Raw genomic sequence first — 22,788 nt, 5'->3', positions numbered from 1 at the left:
AGCCAAGGATGAGCTCTCTGATCATTACATTTACTCCACCGATATGGTACCACAACAAAAACTCCCAATTTTGTCTCACCAACAATGAAGTTCGACTTCACAAATGTCCACGTAAGCCTATGGTGTGTGGCGTAAAGAAAGATCCCAATATGATAGTTATATGAGATGGCAATATCATTTTTTTAAATGACGCGTATTTTTATACCCCTGACCAAGGTGAATTAAGTTTGCTACGAAATTTCTAATACCCAGAAGGACACATCGGAGACCGTATAAAGTATATTTATAAATAAGCAGCATGACGAGCTGATCCCTAATTTTTCTTCGAGGAATTTCATAGTCTCATCCAAATAGTATTATCTTTTTCTTTTAAACGCTACCTTTCTCGTTATACGCGGAGCCATGGAAACTTAGCAGGCTGCACACATGCTTTTTCGACGGGGTCGGACCATAGGGAGAGGGGTGTCAGATTGGTAGGGTTAGCTGGCCATGCAAAAAGGTAGTTAGAGTCATGCGGGGACCCCTTGGATGCTCGAAATATATTTGGTAAGTCAGGATATATTCTGGATAAGTAGTAGTTTATCCTGCTACAGTATCCAGAACAAAGTTGCGCAATGGTCACCCTAGGTTCTCGCGGCAACTCGGACTCGTCGTCTGCAATGGATGGTGGTTTGGCATCAAGTGCGCCATTCACTTGGAAAGAGTTGGTGAAGGTGTGAATGGCTCTACTGTGAATGACGGTCAACGCTGGTCCGAAGTTTGTTTCGGCCGAAGTTTGGTCTGCGTACTGTTTTATGTCGACGTAGTTAAGGAAATACTTCTTGATAGCCTTGCTGCTTGTTTGAACTCCTATGGACCATAGGGTCCTTTGTTGGCCACTCGGATGGAGTGGCGACGAAGTGCACGAATTTAGTTCATATTGCAAAGCCATGCAGACGAATGTCCCAGTTGCGACTTGGCAATATGGGGCCACGTAACTTTTGGTCCAATTTCGATGTGTCTTAAGGCCTAAGAAGGTCTTAAGATAGCTCCATCTATTGCATATATTATACCTAACCGAGGTGAAGTTCGGATGGAGCCTTTTAGCGCAAACGCTGCAGAAAACTCCTCCGGGCCCGGGTAGGACCCAATGTCACGGATCAGGAGAGGCTAAGTAAAACTGCTGCAAGGAGTTGTGATGACAAATTTAATCTAAAACACAGATCCAAACGGGGTTAGATCGCCAAAAAAAACAGCCCTTGGCCGCATTAAATCCTAGTCTATTCCAGTAACACAGATCCGACTGTTGCGGGAATTGCCATATTCGCCGGTGCTTCTGTCTGTCTGCATATACGGCATCAACGTTCTTTCTTATTCTTTGTTTTTATTAACTTCTCACGAGAATTAAAAATAATTTTTCTCAATAACCTTAATTTAAATTCAAAGGCAAATACTTCAATTTCGAAGCTTAACTTGGAAAATCGGAGTAAATAATTTTTTACCTATAACTGAATCTCTCGAAAAACTGGTTTGGTTCAACACCCAGGAAAAAAATCGTTTTTGAAACATAGTGCAATGAATTCAGTTCCATCTAGTCAAGTTATTTTCATGTTTGCAAGAGTTCATACACACATACATCAACAATAAATCTTTGCATTATTAAAATAGTAATTTGAATTTTTATGCAGAATATAGCACTGATTACTTAGCAAGCGCATACCCATATAAAGTTCCTAATTATTTCCTTTCACAGGCATCAAAACTCTGCACTCGGCACATGCTGCATGCTGTATGGTAATAAATCTTAAATTATCACTCACCCAACAAGTGTGTGCGAAAATGTATAACATCGCGCAGCGTCACTTCCTCATTCCGGTAGAGGATCTGAAAGACGCGCGATGCGCCACAACCGTTAATTATGCATGCAGATCCCGACAATAGGCTGCCGCCGTTCTGCAACATGCTTGGCAATGCATCCTGTTGCTGTTCACGCGGCTCTTGCAACACATCGCCATCGCTGCCGCCGCCATCACCGCCACTGCTGTCGCCACCATTGCAACCATTTGTGGTTGCTGGCGCCTGTGTGTGTATTTCCGCCGCGTGTGCATTGTTCTGCGGTGTGTCTGCTATGCTGGTCTCCACCTGTACGGGGAGTCGTGGAGAAACACGTAGACCGCAGCGCACCTGATAGAGTCTGCGGAAGAGTCGTAAATTAATACAAAACATATAAGTAAACAGGAATTTATATGCGAAATTTATATATATAAAATATATATTTGTGGAAACAAGTATTTCAGAATGAGTTTTCTCTCTGGAGTGTGTGTGTGTACATGTGTGGCAAGCGGCTACCAGTTGATAAGAATGAATTAACCACAGCATGCATTAATTTCTGCGCCATTCTATCTGCCATCAGCAACGGCGCGCTTAAATCGTCGCGTATTTGTCAATTGGCTGTTCAACGCCCTCAGCGCTCGCATGAGATACGATTATTTTTGGCCTTTTAACGGCGGAAAACATGCTTTCATTTTTAATCTCATCAACGCAATGTTGTCGCTGCGCGTCAGATGTGCAAATCCCACATAAGCACTCGCCGTTGATCCCGACAAATAGACTGCCAGTCAGTCAGAGTCGGCGAAAAGTCAAACAAAACAACAGCGCAGCTGTTAAGTAGACAGATGGACGATGGTACATGGCGTATGAGTAACATACAAACATATTTCAAACTGAGTTTGTGTGTGTGTGTGTGTGTGCGGGTGTATGTACGTAAAAATTCGCTGCTGTGCCGGAAAAACATTCTTAGCCAGTCGACTGTGTGTACTTTTCATAAAGACACAAAAAACCACAACAGCAACAACACTCATTGAGTGGGAACTGCAAATGTCAAATTATTTGTTATGGTTGCTGTTGCTGACATGTGTATTTCATAAACAAGCAAGTGATTTGCTGAGTGCTTAGCCGCCTCGCTGCTGGTGTTGTTGGTGTGCGGTGAACGTGTGAAGCGCACAGCTGACTGCGTGTGTATACATGCCACACACATACGCCTGACGACTGCCTACACTAAATGTTCGATGCTCAGCCACTATGCTTGCGTTGGCTGTCATTTAATTTACTGTTGTTGTTACTTTTTGTTTTTAAATAGCATTCAAGCACGTAAATGTCAAATGAAATGGGCTAAAATTAAACGTTTCGGCATCGTGGGAAAATCCAAACAAGCGTGCAACGTCGCTTACGCCGGCAAAAGTGAGCGGGAGCGGGAAGGAAAGTGATGCAAGAATTTCCTTGTTGGCTTTAATTAATTTTTAATTTTATAAGGCAGTTTATGCGAATGTTTAAATCGCTGTCAGCACTTTTGAGCGACATTGCCTGCAGCTGGCATAGTCGTTAGCGTCGCACGAAGTGTCCTCAAACATTAATGGATTATTTTTGAAATCGAAAAGATTGAGGAAATTAACAGAGTTCGCTTTGAAATTAAGGAAATCAGTGTTCTAAAGTGCACCGGAAATTATGGCGGCAAAATGCGATTTTTATATTTATAATATTTTTTATTTGAGCTGTTCAGTCGTAAGAGTATTAAAGTATCAGACTGAAATATAATTTTAACTGAATTTTTGGAATAATTGTTTAATGGGTATATCTTGTATAACACATTTTTTATATATTCTGTCGAAAATTTTTCACAGTAGCTTTCCTGAAAGGGTTTAGAAAGATGTTTATCTTAATATTGATCAGTTTGTATCGGATATGCTATAGAGAGCCGATGTGAACAATATATAATCCATACCAAAATTCGCAAAGATATCTTGTCAAACAAAAACTTGATTTCAATCGGCCAAATTGTAGAGTTATAGTAGTCTGATTTACATATATGCTGACCTATATGCTATAGTAGTCTGATCCTAACATGACTGCTTTACAATCTTGAATAATTATTTATGTCAATGGACTGGATTTGGATTGTTCAGTTTGTGTGGCAATTATACCAAACAATTGTCCGATGTAAACTAATTATTCGCTGTTGGAATATAATCTGTGAGCAATTTCGTGAAGATATCTTGTCAAAGTCAGATAAAAAGATTCCATATAATAGATATTATAACCGATATCGGCGGTTCCGAAAAATTAGCAAATACTTGGGTCAAAAAGGAAAAAGACCTATACGTAGCTGATTGGATATCGAAGGGGCCTTCAACAACATACGCCTGGAGGCGATTATTGGAACTCTTAATAAGTTTGACTTGTCTCAATCATATCATATATAGTCTGATTTGCGAAAAAAGCGGTTGTAGAAGAGTGAGGAAGTGCATTGTGTTTCGGAAAATATTTATGGGTATCCAGAAAGTTGGCGTCCTAGCCCCTTTGTTCAAGATTCTAGTGGTGAATGAGTTTTTATGAAACATGCAGAAACAGGCTGCCAAATGCTTACCTACGCAAATGATGTAGTTCTTTTGGTAAAAGGAAAAATCCTAAACACCGTTTATGATCTAATCCATGGTTAACCAAATAAACTAATTTTATTTACTAGGCAATACAAAATCCCTCGTGTTACTCCCCACTCCCTCATTGGAAGGCTCTATACTTCAATCGATGGACAGGGTGAAGTACTGTTGGCTTTTTGATAGGAAGCTTTCATGGAAGCCGAACATAGAGGAGATACTGAGGAAGGCTGCGGTTGCCTTATGCTGTTACAGAGGAATAATTGGAAAGTGGTGGGGCTTCTGATCAAAGGTAGTACTCTGGCCTTATAAACCCGTAATTAAGTCAATAATATTTTATGAAGTCGTAGTTTGGTCGAGGGCGTTTGGAAAATTCACACTAGCTAAGCAGGTGGAGCATGTTCAAGAGGCCACCATTGGCATCTGTGATAGATCAAGGACAACAAATGTGCTCAATGTTATTTTACACCTGCAGACAAAGCTGATAGGTGCTTGGCGGCAAAGGCTGTTTGGGTTTAGGGAAGCTAAGTATATGAGGAGTTCGATCACGAACACTCTGCAATTCTCCACTGCTTCGATTGGCAGTAGATCACAGTTTTTTTGTACTCTCGCAACAAAGTTACTAAGGAGAGTATTATAGTTTTGTTCACATAACGGTTGTTTGTAAGTCCTAAAACTAAAAGAGTCAGATATAGAGTTATATATACCAAAGTGATCAGGGTGACGAGTAGAGTTGAAATCCGGATGTCTGTCTGTCTGTCCGTCCGTCCGTCAAGCTGTAACTTGAGTAAAAATTGAGATATCATGATGAAACTTGGTACACGTATTTCTTGGCTCCATAAGAAGGTTAAGTTCGAAGATGGGCAAAATCGGCCCACTGCCACGCCCACAAAATGGCGAAACCCGAAAACCTATAAAGTGTCATAACTAAGCCATAAATAAAGATATTAAAGTGAAATTTGGCACAAAGGATCGCATTAGGGAGGGGCATATTTGGACGTAATTTTTTTGGAAAAGTGGGCGTGGCCCCACCTCCTACTAAGTTTTTTGTACATATCTCGGAAACTACTATAGCTATGTCAACCAAACTCTATAGAGTCGTTTTCTTCAGGCATTTCCATATACAGTTTAAAAATGGAAGAAATCGGATAATAACCACGCCCACCTCCCATACAAAGGTTATGTTGAAAATCACTAAAAGTGCGTTAACCGACTAACAAAAAACGTCAGAAACACTAAATTTTACGGAAGAAATGGCAGAAGGAAGCTGCACCCAGGCTTTTTTTAAAAATTGAAAATGGGCGTGGCGTCGCCCACTTATGGACCAAAAACCATATCTCAGGAACTACTCCACCGATTTCAATGAAATTCGGTATATAATATTTTCTTAACACCCTGATGACATGTACGAAATATGGGTGAAATCGGTTCACAACCACGCCTTCTTCCAATATAACGCTATTTTGAATTCCATCTGATGCCTTCTCTGTATAATATATACATTAGGAACCAATGATGATAGCGGAATAAAACTTTACACAAATGCGGTATTTGAGGGATACCTTGTGGAAAAATTCTCGTGATCGAACTATAACTTTTCAAGGTTCCTGATACCGAACACGAAGAACTCAGTGCCTAACCTAACCTAACCTAATTTTTCACCGAAAATATCGGTAAATCTCTCAGAATTTAATTCTAAATAATTTTACAGCAAAATAAAAAAATATGTAAATGACGGATAATGAAATCTCGATTATCACTTTATCATGCGAGAGTATAAAATGTTCGGTGACACCCCAACTTAGCACTTCCTTACTTGTTTTTTACTAATTCTCATGGTAAAAGATACACATATTCAATGTTTCATCAATATATCTCTAATTTTACTCATTTTATTGATTGTAAAGGGTGATTTTTTAAGAGCTTGATAACTTTTTAAAAAAAAAACGCATAAATTTGCAAAATCTCATCGGTTCTTTATTTGAAACGTTAGATTAGTTCATGACATTTACTTTTTGAAGATAATTTCATTTAAATGTTGACCGCGGCTGCGTCTTAGGTGGTCCATTCGGAAAGTCCAATTTTGGGCAACTTTTCGAGCATTTCGGCCGGAATAGCCCGAATTTCTTCGGAAATGTTGTCTTCCAAAGCTGGAATAGTTGCTGGCTTATTTCTGTAGACTTTAGATTTGACGTAGCCCCACAAAAAATAGTCTAAAGGCGTTAAATCGCATGATCTTGGTGGCCAACTTACGGGTCCATTTCTTGAGATGAATTGTTGTCCGAAGTTTTCCCTCAAAATGGCCATAGAATCGCGAGCTGTGTGGCATGTAGCGCCATCTTGTTGAAACCACATGTCAACCAAGTTCAGTTCTTCCATTTTTGGCAACAAAAAGTTTGTTAGCATCGAACGATAGCGATCGCCATTCACCGTAACGTTGCGTCCAACAGCATCTTTGAAAAAATACGGTCCAATGATTCCACCAGCGTACAAACCACACCAAACAGTGCATTTTTCGGGATGCATGGGCAGTTCTTGAACGGCTTCTGGTTGCTCTTCACCCCAAATGCGGCAATTTTGCTTATTTACGTAGCCATTCAATAATATAATGGTAATAAAATTCAATGATTTGCAAGCGTTCCTCGTTAGTAAGTCTATTCATGATGAAATGTCAAAGCATACTGAGCATCTTTCTCTTTGACACCATGTCTGAAATCCCACGTGATCTGTCAAATACTAATGCATGAAAATCCTAACCTCAAAAATCACCCGTGTACAAAGAACCGTAGTAAACTATTATACTCTGTGCAACATGTTGCGGAAGTATAAAAATCACTACACTCTTTCCAGCGGTCATATATTCATAGCCAACCACTAGAAATTTTTTCCTATATACATAAGTCTGACGCTTTAACGCTTTCCACTTATTGTATGTAAGTATTTATTTTTAGAACACGAAATAGTTCAATAAATAATTAATTTGTATACAAATGTGTACGCCAAGGTATTTCATGCGAGTATTATTCGAAAGGCCGTTGCGTGTACTCGCCCTTCATTCATACGCTTAAATACAGTTATTTATTTATTTCTTTATCTGTTGGTTTGTAGTTGTGCTTAAAGCATTTCTAAATTTAGCTTTTATTGGCAATCAACAAAAAACTTCAATAATAAAAACGAATATGTATAAATCATTTGGTTTTGATATGTACACACATATGTACATACTTGATGATACAAATAATAGTTATTAATAAATACCAGGTATTATTGCTATTGGAGTTCATTTACGATTGAACGTGTATTAAAGTATTTTGTGTTTTTATGAAAAAATAATTTCTTTATTATATACTACCATACAGTGCACAAATGGATTTACATGTGAAATACCAAATGAGAAAATAGGTCTAAAAATATTTTGTATTTAAATAATGAGTCAACAATATAAATATTTTAGTAAAACAAACTATGCTTGAAATAAGAATGTACCATATGCTAGTGCAATGTGGCTAAATACCAAAAACATAAAATTTTTTTAGGTTTAAGCATACGAGAATATGCGTTTTTTTTAGAAAAATATTTATACATGCGTCTACGTCAGTGTCGTCACCCTTAAAGCATTCATAACTTATGACAATGCTTCTTTCAATCGTCGAAACACCACGCAAATTTTGAGACAGCCTTTAGCTCCTTCAGTGATTTTCATCTATTTTGTATAACGACGGATTTTAAAGCGGTACATGGGTTTGCGGGTGTCAAAAAATCGGTTTTTTATTTTCTTATTAAATTCTACCACACCTCTAGAATATTGTTCTAAATTTTCAAGTTGATCCGAGTAATAGTTTCGGAGATACAGCCTTGAGAACTTGTGTACTCAAGGCTAGCTAGTCTCAGTGCGTCGTCTTTAAATGAGTTTTTGAAGCCGGTCGGCAAGATTTCTTGAGAACTACTCAACCGATCTGCATGAAATCTTAGGCAAGCCTCTGAGATAGAATTCTAAAAGCCTTGGACGAAGCATATTTTGTCGATTACAACTATTTGAAAAAAATGTCCTGAAATTTAAATTTTTTTTATAAAAATGGATTTTTGACCAATCCAATTTTCAGAATTTATTTCCTCCGTTCAAATTCTAAAGTAAAGTTTTAACTAAAACACGTTTTTTTTGACTTTATGTGATCCTGTTAGGAATAATCCTGCCACCTCTGGTGCATCTTTTTTCGAGAGGTCACCGGAAACGGGCTCAGTAAGGGGCCTTTTCGCCGCTTTTCTGGAGCTTACACTGAACGAAATACTTATGAGGAGGAGGGGCAAAAGCAGTAGTACTTGCAGACGTTATAGTGTTAAGGGTATCAAAGCTGTTTCCAACCACAATCGGTGATATTAGGGGAAGAACTTTACGAAAGTTACACCTATGGGCCGCAAACAAAGTAGGGCTTAACGCTAGTAAGGCGGGAACTGTTATGTTGTTGTAACTAGGGTCCGAAGTCGATATCAAACTGAGCTAGAAATGAAAAGTAGCAACATTTTCTATCATAAGGGTCGAGGAGATATGAAATTGGTATAACGATAACCTGAAGTTGACCAAAATAAATATAAATATCAGACTATATCCTTCCAAGATTGGATTGCAATACTCTGTAATGTATGTCTGTATAAGTCGGGTCGCCATGAAGTTTGTGCCAAAATTGTATACTTTCGACCAAAAACGGGGTCACGTTGACATTGCTCAGGAGATGTTGTACTCAGTCCCTGACGACCCTGATCTGCTCCAGGCGGCCATAACTGGTGACGAATAATGGGTTTACGGTTAGAATGAGGAAACCCTAGCTTTATCTGCTTTACTAGCGTAGCCGAGAGCACTGGTGGGGCTAGTATGTACCGATTTCGATTATTCTTTGATGTGAGATGGAAAACCTCAAAGCCACTATTGGTGCAAAGTTTTTTTTAAGAACTTCATTGAAAGAAACCTATAGAATTAAGGATTGTGATTTATTGGAGAAAGGCGTGGTTTTAGTTCGAATAAACCCAATTCGATAATAAAGGGGTTACATGGATTTCCCCGCTAAAAAAACAGCCTTTTTCCAACAATTTTTTTGGCGTCAGTTCAAGATACCAAGCAGGTAGGTCCTTCTCCACTTCTCTCATACATCTCTCTAACGGAGTGGAGGTCTTCTTTTTCTCTGCTTCGCGCGAAGGGTACTGAATTGAAAACCTTTAAAGCTCGAATGTTCTATAACCTAACCAGCGCAGCCGCGGCCTTTTGATTCTCTGAACTATGTCAATGTCGCTATATAGTATATCTCGTGCTGAGTCCAAAGTAGCGCGGCTAGAGTGATTCTGCGTTGAATTTCAAGTCTAATATTGTTGTTGGTGTTCATGCTGATTCCAAGTTAGACGCAATTATTTAGACTTCGAAGTTTGTTGTTTGATTGATGACAGGAGATATTTCGTCTTGTCTTCGTTCACACTCAGACTCATAATATTTGCTGCATTATTCAATGTGAAAATTTTAATAACATCTTTTTTCGATTGCAGGGGCCTCATGCATCATGAGTTCTTACCAAAGGTCAATTCGCCAGGAACTTCCGGATTTATGGAAGAACAAAAATTTTCTTTCGCACCATGATAACTTCCCTGCTCATGCATCATTGTTTGTGCGCGAATATTTGGACAAAAACAACACTACGACGAAGTCACTGTATACCCCAGACTTGGATTGTAATTTTTTTGTTTTCAAAACTAAAAAGGTCCATGCAAGGATGTCGTTACGCTACCATTGATGAAATAAAAACTGCATTGAAAAATGAGCTAAACACGGTCACAAAACAGGACTTTGAGAATTGGAAAAAACGCTGATAGAGATGAAATATATCTGAGGGTGATACTTTGAAGGGGATAAAATGGATATTAATGACTACTATAAACACTTTCTTATGAAATACAAAATTCAAAATAATTTTTGAACGAACCTCATTCCTACCTTTTTAATCATTTGAGAAATGCCTTTATGGAGAACTTTAATCAATTAAATTCTAGGCTTGATAGCAGAGACCAATGCTGAGAATTATGGTTGTTGGGAAATTGAGTGCGATTGTTGAAGTATTTTGTGAGAAATGCATATTTTATCTGGAAAGGATGGAGGGCCCGTTTTTCCAAGATTTTTGCAATGGCACTCTATATATTCATGTCCCTGCTTTATAAGTCATTCGTACAGAAGTGAGAACACTTCCACGTAAAAATATGTAATTCTTCTTATAGCCATTTTATTGTTCGAACAACAAAGGAAATCCAACACCAAATCACTTTTACAAATACAAAAATGGCTATTCGAGTTCCTGTCGAGGGCAATTAAAAACGAATACTCGAGTGTTTCCAAGAGCTTTGAGCTTTTATATTTTTCAAGCGAAGATGAATAAACTAGTATACATATGTATATATAGTATTTTTTTTGCATGCACACATCTCTACACATGTATGTATCTATGTATGTATGTATGTATAACTGCAATATAATTAATATGCCTAAATGTTAATGTCATGACGACTGTGCACACAATGCGTATGCTGAATTAATGTGACAGCGCCACTTTACTGTCAACTATTTACCCCACATCACACCTTGACATGTACTCACACACATATAACTAGTATACTTCACACATTTTTTCGACAGTAAGTAATGCTAATGGGAATAAGAATGTAAATGGAAATGGGAATAAGAATGGAAAATGAGAACACATCTTGAACTTACCCTCTTTGAAATAAGTCAACATTGAAGAATTTATAGAGCTCAACGGAAAATTCAATTGTTGCTTGCAGGTCACCCATGCCGAGCCGAATGCCACAGCGTCACTGTCCTCAAGTACCGAGTCGTCCTCAACGTCCTCGACGTCCTCGTCGCCGTTGTCGTTGTCGTAGTCGTCGTCGTCTGTGCTATTGTGCTAAACACCTACGGCACTATTTTTTCCTGCTGACGTAGTAAACGTTGCTATGACGTAGCGAGTATGATGTACCAAACGCCAAGCCCAAGATGGGGGGCTGGCAATGCAACTAAGAATCCTTGTTAATCGTTGCGGCTGCGTTTGTTTACAAACCGCTTGTACCGCCGTTGCCGTGCCGCCTTACCGCATTTGTGGTACGCTCACTGGCTACTGTTGTGCTTGTGTTGTTGTCGTCGCCAGTTGTGACTCGAGTATGGAGGCACTGAACAAATGGCGCCACTTGTCCTTAACATAAATCGCAAAGAACGACTGCTAAGGTCCCACTTCAGCTTGGCAGTCACTATTAGCGAGTGTTGTGCATTGAAGGCGATTTTAAAGTGAGACGCAAGCTTCTGCTATGATTACGTATTTACGTATTTGTGTGTGCATACATGTGTGTGTGTGTGTGTTTGCGAATTTCCTTAAGTTTCCAAGTTGGCGTGCTTGAGCGCAGTTCGGTCTGCCTTTTTGCTATTACTTTGTTGTTGGTTTTTTTTTCTCGGTTGCTGTATTTAAAAGTTGCTGCCGCTGTTGTTGCTGCTTTAGCTGTTGCTGTTATTGTTGTTGTTGCTGCTGATTTCGGTAGCGCTTCGTATTGTGGGGTTTGAGTTCCGCAATTTGTGTCATGTTTTCCTCTTGACTGCGCACGAAAGGAATTTTAATAATGCAAGGCGTACTTTTTACAAGCTTTCTACTACTTGACATTCTCCCCTTCCCATACAAACACATATAACGGTATATAACGGTATATGCTTTCAATTCCTTTTTTATTATAGTAAACGCCTACTCTGGCTTTGACTTTCTCGCTGACTTAGCGGCAGCGCAAGTCATTCTCGTTGATTTCGAGTTCATCCTTTGATTGGAGAACGCTCTGAAGTGCATTGCTGGCGAAAAGAAACTGCAAAGATTTGAAATTGTGTACAATTCCTACAAAAGTTCACTTTATTAAAACTTTAACGAAGTCATTCACTTAAAAAGCTTATTATTTATTGATGGCTAGTACGCGATAGGCTAATATCAGCACGCGCCAATGTTAGAAACCCAATTTACGAGCCTGCTTTATGCCGCGTCTCGTGGCTATTCGCCTTTAATGGCATTACGTTGTCGCGCGGTGCTCACGAACTGCGAACTTCGACCGTACTAAGCACACGAAATTAGTTACGCCGGTTCACGAGCGCGTGAGTCAATAAAATTTGCTACAAATTTTTGCAAATAATTGGATCAATGCGTCATAATATGCGAGGCTAATGACCGCCCAACGACCGCAGCACCCAACTAAGCAACTAGACCGCGTGCTTACTTGGGCCTGGCACACAATGTGGCGTTACACACACTTGTATGCATGCGTAGACAGCGTCTAGAAGTAAACAAGAACACATAAAGCAACCCATAAATTGGGTAAATAACAATCGATGGGCGTCCAAGCGACTGCGTCCGTTTGAAGTGTGGTGCTTGAGCAGCGTAAATGGTTGGAGGTTTGGCACTGTTCGGACGCTTTATGGGTTTTTTTGCCCACTCGGCCGAGGTTATGAGGTCAATACGAATACCAATATTGTTGGAGGGTATGAAGTAGAAAAAAAGAAGAAGTACCGCGTACTAGAATGTGAGAACGTATAACACAAAAGCACCTAAATGCGAACTCGATAAAAGCAGGTAAATGCGAATGCAATAAAATAATGTCCGTTGATTAGGTCAAATAGTGTATACCTTTAACACACATTATGGGTGTGAATTACAGTCTATATTTTTTATGAGGTAGGTTAAGTTAGGTAAATAATTCTCGTGAGGCCACGAATAGTTTCACTTGGCCGAAAACGCCTGTTCCTTGTGTTGCCCAGAACTCCTTGATATATGTATGTCAAAATGACCGTCAGTTATCGACAAAACGCTTAGGGTCTGCTACGAATTAATTAATGCGGCTAATATAAATTTCTTCTAATTTGTCGCATTCGTAAAAAGTATGGCAACCGAGATCTGGCGAAATCTAAACAGTGTAGGAAAAAGTATCTACTTGTTTCCACCTCATATTCCTCAGTGCAATTTTAAAAAGTTGCGTTTTTCAGAATTTTTAGTGAGTTTGATGAGTGAGTGATGTTTAGAGAGCTACTAGTTCAATAGATATTTTCACTTTGGCCAAAAATGCTTCACAAGTGCTGGTTGTTGACCACCGCTTGCTAAACTCGGGCAAGGCCTTGCTGTTGGCACTGTTTCAGACCTGTATAGCAGCTCTGCTATCGGTGTGCATGCATACATCCGTAAAAGAAGTCACCCTTCAGAGAAGTACATCTGCTGATAGCCACTTCTGCGCTACAGTGGTCTGGCAGACTGAAGCAAGAGTTGATTGAGACCTTCCGACAAATTTTTTCCCCTACAATCGAAATGAGAGAATATTTCCAATTTCTGGGACATGAGAAATGTTGCTCTCTGGGATCCGAGATATTCCACAGAACTTAAAATAAATTGTTTTTGGATTCGAAGTGATGAAATTTATCTAATGTACGCGTATATACAATATATATCCTATATTTAGATTTTAGTATTTGTTTGGCATTATTTTCTCCTTTTAATGTTAATTTGATTATAACGGGTGATTTTTTTGAGGTTAGGATTTTCATGCATTAGTATTTGACAGATCACGTGGGATTTCAGACATGGTGTCAAAGAGAAAGAGGCTCAGTATGCTTTGACATTTCATCATGAATAGACTTACTAACGAGCAACGCTTGCAAATCATTGAATTTTATTACCAAAATCAGTGTTCGGTTCGAAATGTGTTTCGCGCTTTACGTCCGATTTATGGTCTACATAATCGACCAAGTGAGCAAACAATTAATGCGATTGTGACCAAGTTTCGCACTCAGTTTACTTTATTGGACATTAACCAACCACACGAATGCGTACAGTGCGTACAGAAGAGAATATTGCGTCTGTTTCTGAGAGTGTGGCTGAAGACCGTGAAATGTCGATTCGTCGCCGTTCGCAGCAATTGGGTTTGTGTTATTCGACCACATGGAAGATTTTACGCAAAGATCTTGGTGTAAAACCGTATAAAATACAGCTCGTGCAAGAACTGAAGCCGAACGATCTGCCACAACGTCGAATTTTCAGTGAATGGGCCCTAGAAAAGTTGGCAGAAAATCCGCTTTTTTATCGACAAATTTTGTTCAGCGATGAGGCTCATTTCTGGTTGAATGGCTACGTAAATAAGCAAAATTGCCGCATTTGGGGTGAAGAGCAACCAGAAGCCGTTCAAGAACTGCCCATGCATCCCGAAAAATGCACTGTTTGGTGTGGTTTGTACGCTGGTGGAATCATTGGACCGTATTTTTTCAAAGATGCTGTTGGACGCAACGTTACGGTGAATGGCGATCGCTATCGTTCGATGCTAACAAACTTTTTGTTGCCAAAAATGGAAGAACTGAACTTGGTTGACATGTGGTTTCAACAAGATGGCGCTACATGCCACACAGCTCGCGATTCTATGGCCATTTTGAGGGAAAACTTCGGACAACAATTCATCTCAAGAAATGGACCCGTAAGTTGGCCACCAAGATCATGCGATTTAACGCCTTTAGACTATTTTTTGTGGGGCTACGTCAAGTCTAAAGTCTACAGAAATAAGCCAGCAACTATTCCAGCTTTGGAAGACAAACATTTTCGAAGAAATTCGGGCTATTCCGGCCGAAATGCTCGAAAAAGTTGCCCAAAATTGGACTTTCCGAATGGACCACCTAAGACGCAGCCGCGGTCAACATTTAAATGAAATTATCTTCAAAAAGTAAATGTCATGAACCAATCTAACGTTTCAAATAAAGAACCGATGAGATTTTGCAAATTTTATGCGTTTTTTTTTTTAAAAAGTAATCAAGCTCTTAAAAAATCACCTTTACTATAAGTTTTAAGCTACCTCCGTGTAATTGCTGGAACTTCTGAGTAACACTTATACAACACGTTGTCAAATTAGTAGCATTATATTGGAAAATTAATGCATTTATTTTTACTAGATCTTATATAAAATTACACCACGAAGAGAGTATTACTTTTGATTTATATATGACTGCGATTAGCTAAATTATATTCTCACATATTTTTGAGGATCGTTTCCTTTAGAAAAAACTACGGTTTGTTGTGGTTTGTGGGTCGGTGAGAAGGTCAATGGCGATCACCATCGTGAAATGATAATGGACTATTATATGCCAGAAATTGATGCTCGCGATCTCAGTGAGATTTGGTTTCAACAAAACCGCCTATAAATCGCATCATTCAATGTATTTATTGAGAGAACACTTCGGTGAGCAGATCATTTCACGTTTGGGGCAATCGATTGGCTACCAAGATCGTGTGATATCGCACCGTTAGACCCTGTGGGGAGGTTTAAAGTTTCAAGTCGATGAGGACAATCCAACTTCGGTTCTAACCTTGGAGCAAAGCATCACGCGTGTCATTCGCCAGTTACCAGTCGAAATGCTCGAAAGAATCATCGAAAATTGGACTCAACGGATGGGTCAACTGAGACGTAACCTCGGCCAACATTTGAAACAGATAATCTTCAAATAATAAATGTCAAATTTTTAATATTCTTTCGAATGATAATCAACATGCCCTATTAAATTTAAAGATTCTGTGTTTTCTCTTTAAGAAAGCGCTTTAAAGATTTCTGAGATTTTTAAATAAATTTCGATGGATGACCGCTGGATGTGCTCTCAACAGTGATTCCTTCTAATTCATACAAAATAAAAAATTTTAAAAATTTGCTGCGGACTCAGATAGAGAGATTAATCAAATGAGCAATGCCATTCATATTAGTATAAGCCTTACCAGAAATGAAGTCCTGATTTACTTAAGGACATTAATTTTGCTTATTATCGTGAAAATTTTAAACAATATTTAAATTCAGAGTTAAGTTAGCAGGTGTCACTCACAAAAAGTCAAAGATATACACATGCGAGCTCCACTCTCCAATTATTAATATTGTATATTTATTATCATTCATTTAAGAACCGTCTAAGCTTGGCTAGCCAAGATGAAATATAGGCAAACACGCATACATAAATTTTTTCCTCTATATGTAGAAAATAAAGTTTATTAGCTCGCTGAAAATTGAGGAAAAATCTCAGATTATTATTCATCCTGAGGCTATTACGTTGCATTATTACTATATTATAGCTCAGGTAACAACAAAAGCCAGCTAAAATTTCATTGTGTGTTTAAGGTATATGATTTTCCACCTTACTTAGATATAGGTATGTATAGATATACGAGTATACATATGTATATACTTACTATACTGCATAAGTGAATGCAAGCTAAGTGTAAATATAAAGCATTTGTTCTGACAGAGCGTCAAGCTCAGCCGGAATGAGGCCAAGTGGCTTCAGTGGATAAAACTTTTAATCGCCACACAAATGTATACACATACATATATATCAAAGTGTATATATGTCTATATATATATCGTATATGTAAGTTTGTATATAAGTATTTCTGGCACCTACTATGGTATATAAAAACAGACATCCTTCCACCCCACCACCGCTTTCGGTGAGTATGTAAAAAAAAGCACAACAATGATTAATACCAGCTCAGCGTTGTCGTTAGTTCGCATATTCGTGGACTTGGCCTGCGTTATGTGGCGCCAACGCCAGGCTAAATAAATGAGCGCTGAAATTATGTTTATAATGGGGAGAAGCATAAATGTATGTTAGAATGAAGCACAAGCGGCGCGGAGCAGATAGTTAATGCAACCTGCTTGGACGCGCGATTGTTGGTGTTGCTAGCTGGCTAGTGTTGATGATGGCTTAGTGAGCGCAGCTTGTTGACACAATAAAATGATTGAAATGTTGAGTAGGAAGGAAGGAAGTTGAAGGAGGCGAGCAATGTATGGCGGGCAGTTGGAGCCTATGCCATAGAGGTTAGTATTTTACGGAGACTTGATCTACATATTTACATATTACATATGATGTTACATTACCGCTTGATAAGTCAATGAATTCTTTAATTTTTTGTATACAAACTTCAAATCTATAACTGCTAATGTCAAATGGTTGTTAATTATTAATAAATTTAAAAGCCGATGTTAAAAGGGAAGTAACTTTTGAGGTAGGAAAACATCAGAAAACTCTTATGGACAGGGTTATTTCAGATAAGATAGCTCTTAATTTTCACTTTATACCCAGACCTAAAAATAATTTGAGTAAAAATATGGTATTTTTGGTATGGTATTTTTCTTCGACTTAACTAACTTTAATCCATTTGTTGTGACTTTCCTTCAATAGCAGGTGAATTGAAAGGCCCGGTCTGGCACATAGATGGCACCACTGAAATTAAATGCATATGGTTTTTAGTTAGCCCTAACTTTCAAAAGTCGTGTGTATAAATTTAGCAGCAGTCGGCCGGTAGTCTGTGAATTATATCATTTTGAGTGAAACAACTTCTGTTATTCCAAATCGTGGAAAAACTCAACAGTCGGCGGGCAAGGTTATGACGACTGTATTTCGGGATGGGTATAGAATAATTTTTATTGACTACCTTGAAAAAGGAAGGACCATCAACAGCGACTATTACATAGTGTTGTTGGGTCGTTAGAAGGACGAAAACGCTGAAAAAAAGAAGAAAAAGGAAGTGCTGTTTCGAAAAGTTGGAGGGTCGCTATAATCAGTGTATCACCCATGAAGGGAAATATGTTGAATAAATAAATAAAAATATGTTTTGATATCGCAAGCCGGGGACTTTTCAATAGACCAGTTATTTCGCTACTAACTCGATAGTGAGAAGAATAGAAGTACTCAATTACCTTCTCCTCATTTGAATTAAATATTTTTCCATCCAACCAATTTTTTCGTTTGGGAAGAAGATAACTTTTTAAATACTTTGGTCGTATGAAAAGCTGAATAAGGAGGAGGGTTGGCATAGGGAAAAGAAATGTATTCTTCTTGAAAGTGTGTTTGACTTTACTCTCGATATCCAATCAATCTAGCAATGCACAATAGATGACAGTCGATAATGCTGCGGTTTTGGGAATCTTGGATGACTTTCACAGAAATCAACTGTTCAGTAGACTGTTCTTTGCGGGTGTTCAGTCCTAGATTGTCCTTGGAACGTCAGTATTTTTGATCCTTAGTTAATAAGCACGCCATTCCATGAATATTTGCGTTGTTTTCTGGCAGTTATGCTTGTTTTAGTTTTGCTGATTTGGGTTCATCATTTGTGTTACAATGGTTAAAAATGATATTTAGCAAAAAAACCTGTTAACCCTTGAATATGATTGGACAGATATGACGTGGATAATGTAGATCGAGCCACCGTTGATGCAAAAAACAATGTTTTGTCAAAAAACTAAATGCACTTTTCCACTTTTTAAAACCAAAATAGTAGAAGGGGCCTCTCTTCGTGATCAATAACTTGAGAGCAATTGGATGAAATGTCATGGAATTTTACAGTAGCTTGGTTAAGATTAGTACTCTAAGACAGGAGAAGAGATTTCGTATGCGCCGATCGACCTATCGGTCGAGAAGACCTACATATATGTCGAATATTTAAAATTGAATATGAACAGGTGTTGAGTCTAAATAGTCGAACTTCGAATCGCACATCTTTTGAAGATGAGGAACTGATAGTAAGTACTACTAAATGAAGTTGGCAAAAGGTCGGAGACATTAAAAAGAGAAAATTGTGAAAGTTGAACATGAAAAAGTGAAATTGGATGAATTGAAGCCAAGCGAAGTTGAAAGACGAGTGTGAACGACAGAAATGATACTTGGACACGATTGTGATTGGTGCAACGATTGCCGGAAAACGCCTAGAATTCGCGACTAAACATGACTTCAAACCGGCAGAAATCTTTCGGGATGGAATCCCCAAATCGCCAAAAAGATGAAAAAATGTTATAGCTTCATACTCGTATAAATATGTGATGAGAAGAATAATATTGCTTTAGATGTTTTTCTTAACATTAAATAAACATTAAAATTCTGAAGGAAAAAATTGCATGAATATAGTTAAAGGCCAAATATATTTTCGCGGTAAAACAGACTTCAGCTAAATTTTGTGAAGAGCGTGTTTTTGTGAAGAGTCTGTGTAATGTGAATAATAGCTTGTGACCAAAAAATATATAATTTAATAATGGACATGTGGGCACACACACAGACGGGATGTATCACATCTGGCAGCACCCTTGTCAGTTATTCTATCATCTCATTCTCTGTCAGTTATTCTACTATTTCATTTTCCGTATATTCGTGGAAATTCACAGTAATGTAATTCACAGTTTCAACTGTGTTCCTTAATTCTTAAGTTACAGTTTAAGAAACGGACACTCTTTGTACAGACGCCAACAGGGCTACACGTTTATTCTAATTTATCCAATAAATTTAGCGTGGTGGCTAATATCTCACCATAATTGGTGACCCCGACGTGATGAAATTTGATTAAACTTTATCTCCTCTCGCGTTTAAGTACAAATGAGTGCAAACGTTAATAGTAATTGCAACTCACGCTCGTCGTAATTTCACGTTCATCAGTTTTAAAAATTGTGTGCAACCCGGTGACCACGTGCTTTAAATCGATCCAGTGACATGCCACTGGAGCATACACCAAACAAAACAGTGAGCTGTAACTCGCCAAGCACGTGCACCAATATTCCAAGCGTCCTAACACCACTTTCTTCGAACATGACCACAAATGACCCAGCTCTGGCCATCGGCCACGTCACCGATGAAACTCAGAACACCGCATCAGTCGTAGCTGTGTCCAGCTGCAAGCTTCCGCAGTTCTGGTCCATCCAGCCTCGTTTGTGGTTTGTCCAGGTCGAAGCAGCGCTACAGGTGGCCCGTATCACAAATGACGCATCACGCTACAATCACATCGTCAGTGCCTTGGACACTGATTCAATGTTGCAGCTAGCGGATTTCCTGCAGAATCCACCAGAGACCGACAAGTACGCGAAACTGAAGGACGAGATATTGAAGCGGTTTTCAGAATCCAGCGACCGCCAGCTTCACCGAGCGCTCACAGAGGTTCAACTCGATGACAAAAAACCTAGCCAGCTCCTGCGCCAGCTCAGAATTCTCATGGGCGACAGGGCCTCAGAGGACTTACTGCGTATAAAGTGGTTGGCATTGTTACCACCATCTACCAGCCGGTGTCTCAAACTACTGCGAGATGCCCCTGTAGATGAGCTTGCTGAAGTTGCAGACGAGCTAATGGAAAACCAAGCTGGCCATTCCGTCATGGCTACACATCACCAGCCTGCCCAGGCAGCACACAGGGGCGACAAGTTCGAGAATTCACTGCTCACCAGCATGGCAAAGGACGTGTCCGGCCTTAAACTTGCCATAGCCGACCTGGTGACCTGTATCAAGGAACAAGGGATTACTCGAGACCGACCCCAAGCAGCATCTGGCCGTCTCCAGCAGTCATCATCGAAGGAAGAGCCAGCCTCAGACAGGAAGAAGTTTTGCTACTATCACCGTCTCTATGGGTCCAGAGCCAAAAAGTGCGAGCGTCCTTGCACCTTCAACCCATCGACGGAAAACTAACCTCGCTGTCGACCATTCAGGCGGCCGGCGACAGCATAGAGGCTAGCATACCACCAACCAGAGAGCATCGCCTTCACGTTCATGATCGCACAACAAACATGCGATTTCTTGTCGATTCTGGATCAGTGATCTCTCTCATGCCCAAGTCCGCCATCACTCACACGCTCAACGAAGATGATCTGACTCTCTTCGCAGCCAACGGGACCGTTATCCGAACCTACGGTCGAAAAATCATCACCCTTGATCTCAACCTTCGCCGTACATTTAATTGGTCTTTTATAATTGCAGATGTTAAGTCAGCCATTCTCGGTGCAGACTTCCTGGTCCACTTTGCATTGCTTCTAGATCTCAAAGGACGATGTCTCATCGACACAACCTCGTCATGCACAACTCAGGGCACACTATCTGAGGCCACGGTACACAGCATTTCAACAATCGACCGCTCAATCTGTCCTGGTGCACATGACGCTCAATACCTGCAATTACTCAACCAATTCATCGACATAACTCATCCCAGCACCAATCCTGTCACAGCCACTGACAGTCAAGTCGCTCATCACATTGAGACAACTGGGCCACCAGTATTTGAGCGCCCACGACGTCTCACCGGCGAGAAGCTTCAAATAGCCAAAGATGACTTTGACCTCCTGCTACATCATGGCGTGATCCGTCCATCGAGCAGCCCATGGGCCAGCCCTATCCACATGGTGCCAAAGAAAACTGGTGGATGGCGCACCACAGGTGACTATCGAAAATTAAACGCCAACACAGTTCCAGATCGATATCCAGTCCCTCATGGGGATGACATTCTCCAGCGTCTCCACGGATCCACCGTTTTCTCCACCATCGACTTAGTCAGGGCTTACCATCAAATACCCATGGCCAAGTCAGACATTGCCAAAACAGCTGTAACCACTCCTTTTGGACTTTTCGAATTTCTGGGTATGCCACCCGGACTACGCAACGCCACGCAGACTTTCCAAAGGCATATGGACAACATCCTCAGAGATTTGGACTTCGTGGGCTGCTTCATAGACGATCTAATTGTCTATTCTCAGTCCCACGAACAGCACCTACAACATCTCACCACCATCTTTGAAGTCCTGCGCGCACATCATCTCACCATCAATCCAAAGAAGTGCCAGTTTGGCAAGTCTGAAGTCATCTACCTGGGGTACACCATCAACAAAGACGGCTACACTCCACCCGCCGAACGCACGCAAGCAATCGCCGATTACACTAAGCCAGAAACCGTCAGCGATCTACGTCGTTTCCTGGGGATCGTCAACTACTACCGGCGAGCAATTCCTCAAGCGGCCCAGACACAATCACCACTGACGGACTTTCTCAAACATGCCAAGAAGAGGGACAACACTAAAATCCAGTGGACACCTTCTGCAGATCAAGCCTGGCAAGACTGCAAGAAGAGTGTCATCCAAGCCACGCGCCTGGCTTTCCTCGCACCAAACGCCATCCTCTCATTGAGATCCGACGCCTCGGATACAGCCATTGGGGCCGTTCTTGAACAGCGACACCAGGACTCATGGCAACCACTGGCCTTTTTCTCCCGCAAGCTCAGTCCAGCAGAGACCAGATACTCTACGTACGACCGTGAACTTCTAGCCATCTTTGCTGCCATCAAATTTTTCAAGCACATTCTCGAGGGAAGAAACTTCAGCATCTTCACCGACCACAAGCCAATCATCTACGCATTTTCTCAACGTGCTGACAAGGCATCACCTCGCCAACTACGTCAATTGGACTACATCTCACAGTTCTCAACTCAGATTTTCCATACCAAGGGCACAGAAAACGTCGTAGCTGATGCGCTTTCGAGGATTAATACCATAACCATGCCAACCA

The 22,788-nt window shown here is 40.0% G+C and overlaps 1 protein-coding gene across 8 annotated transcripts in view; it reads right to left on the bottom strand.

Moving 5' to 3' along the window:
* Positions 1-1,776: 1,776 nt before the first annotated feature.
* Positions 1,777-22,788, bottom strand: part of LOC125778642 (protein FAM135B-like) — a 49,358-nt gene continuing 28,346 nt past the window's right edge. For 5 of the 8 annotated variants that reach the window (XM_049457361.1, XM_049457362.1, XM_049457365.1 and 2 more), the window contains exons 2-3: positions 11,161-12,287; positions 1,777-2,173 (exon numbers count right to left, since the gene is read on the bottom strand). In XM_049457361.1, coding sequence (XP_049313318.1) covers positions 1,792-2,173; positions 11,161-11,237 — 459 coding nt within the window. In that variant the 5' untranslated portion in view covers positions 11,238-12,287 and the 3' untranslated portion in view covers positions 1,777-1,791. The remainder of the gene's footprint in view (positions 2,174-11,160; positions 12,288-22,788) is intronic. The other 3 variants (XM_049457366.1, XM_049457368.1, XM_049457369.1) reach the window with 1 other exon arrangement.

Source organism: Bactrocera dorsalis, chromosome 5, assembly GCF_023373825.1.
Source record: "Bactrocera dorsalis isolate Fly_Bdor chromosome 5, ASM2337382v1, whole genome shotgun sequence".
Classification (NCBI taxonomy): Eukaryota; Metazoa; Arthropoda; class Insecta; order Diptera; family Tephritidae; genus Bactrocera; species Bactrocera dorsalis.
The sequence above is the reverse complement of the archived record's forward strand: the minus strand, read 5'-3'. Positions and strand labels throughout refer to the sequence as shown.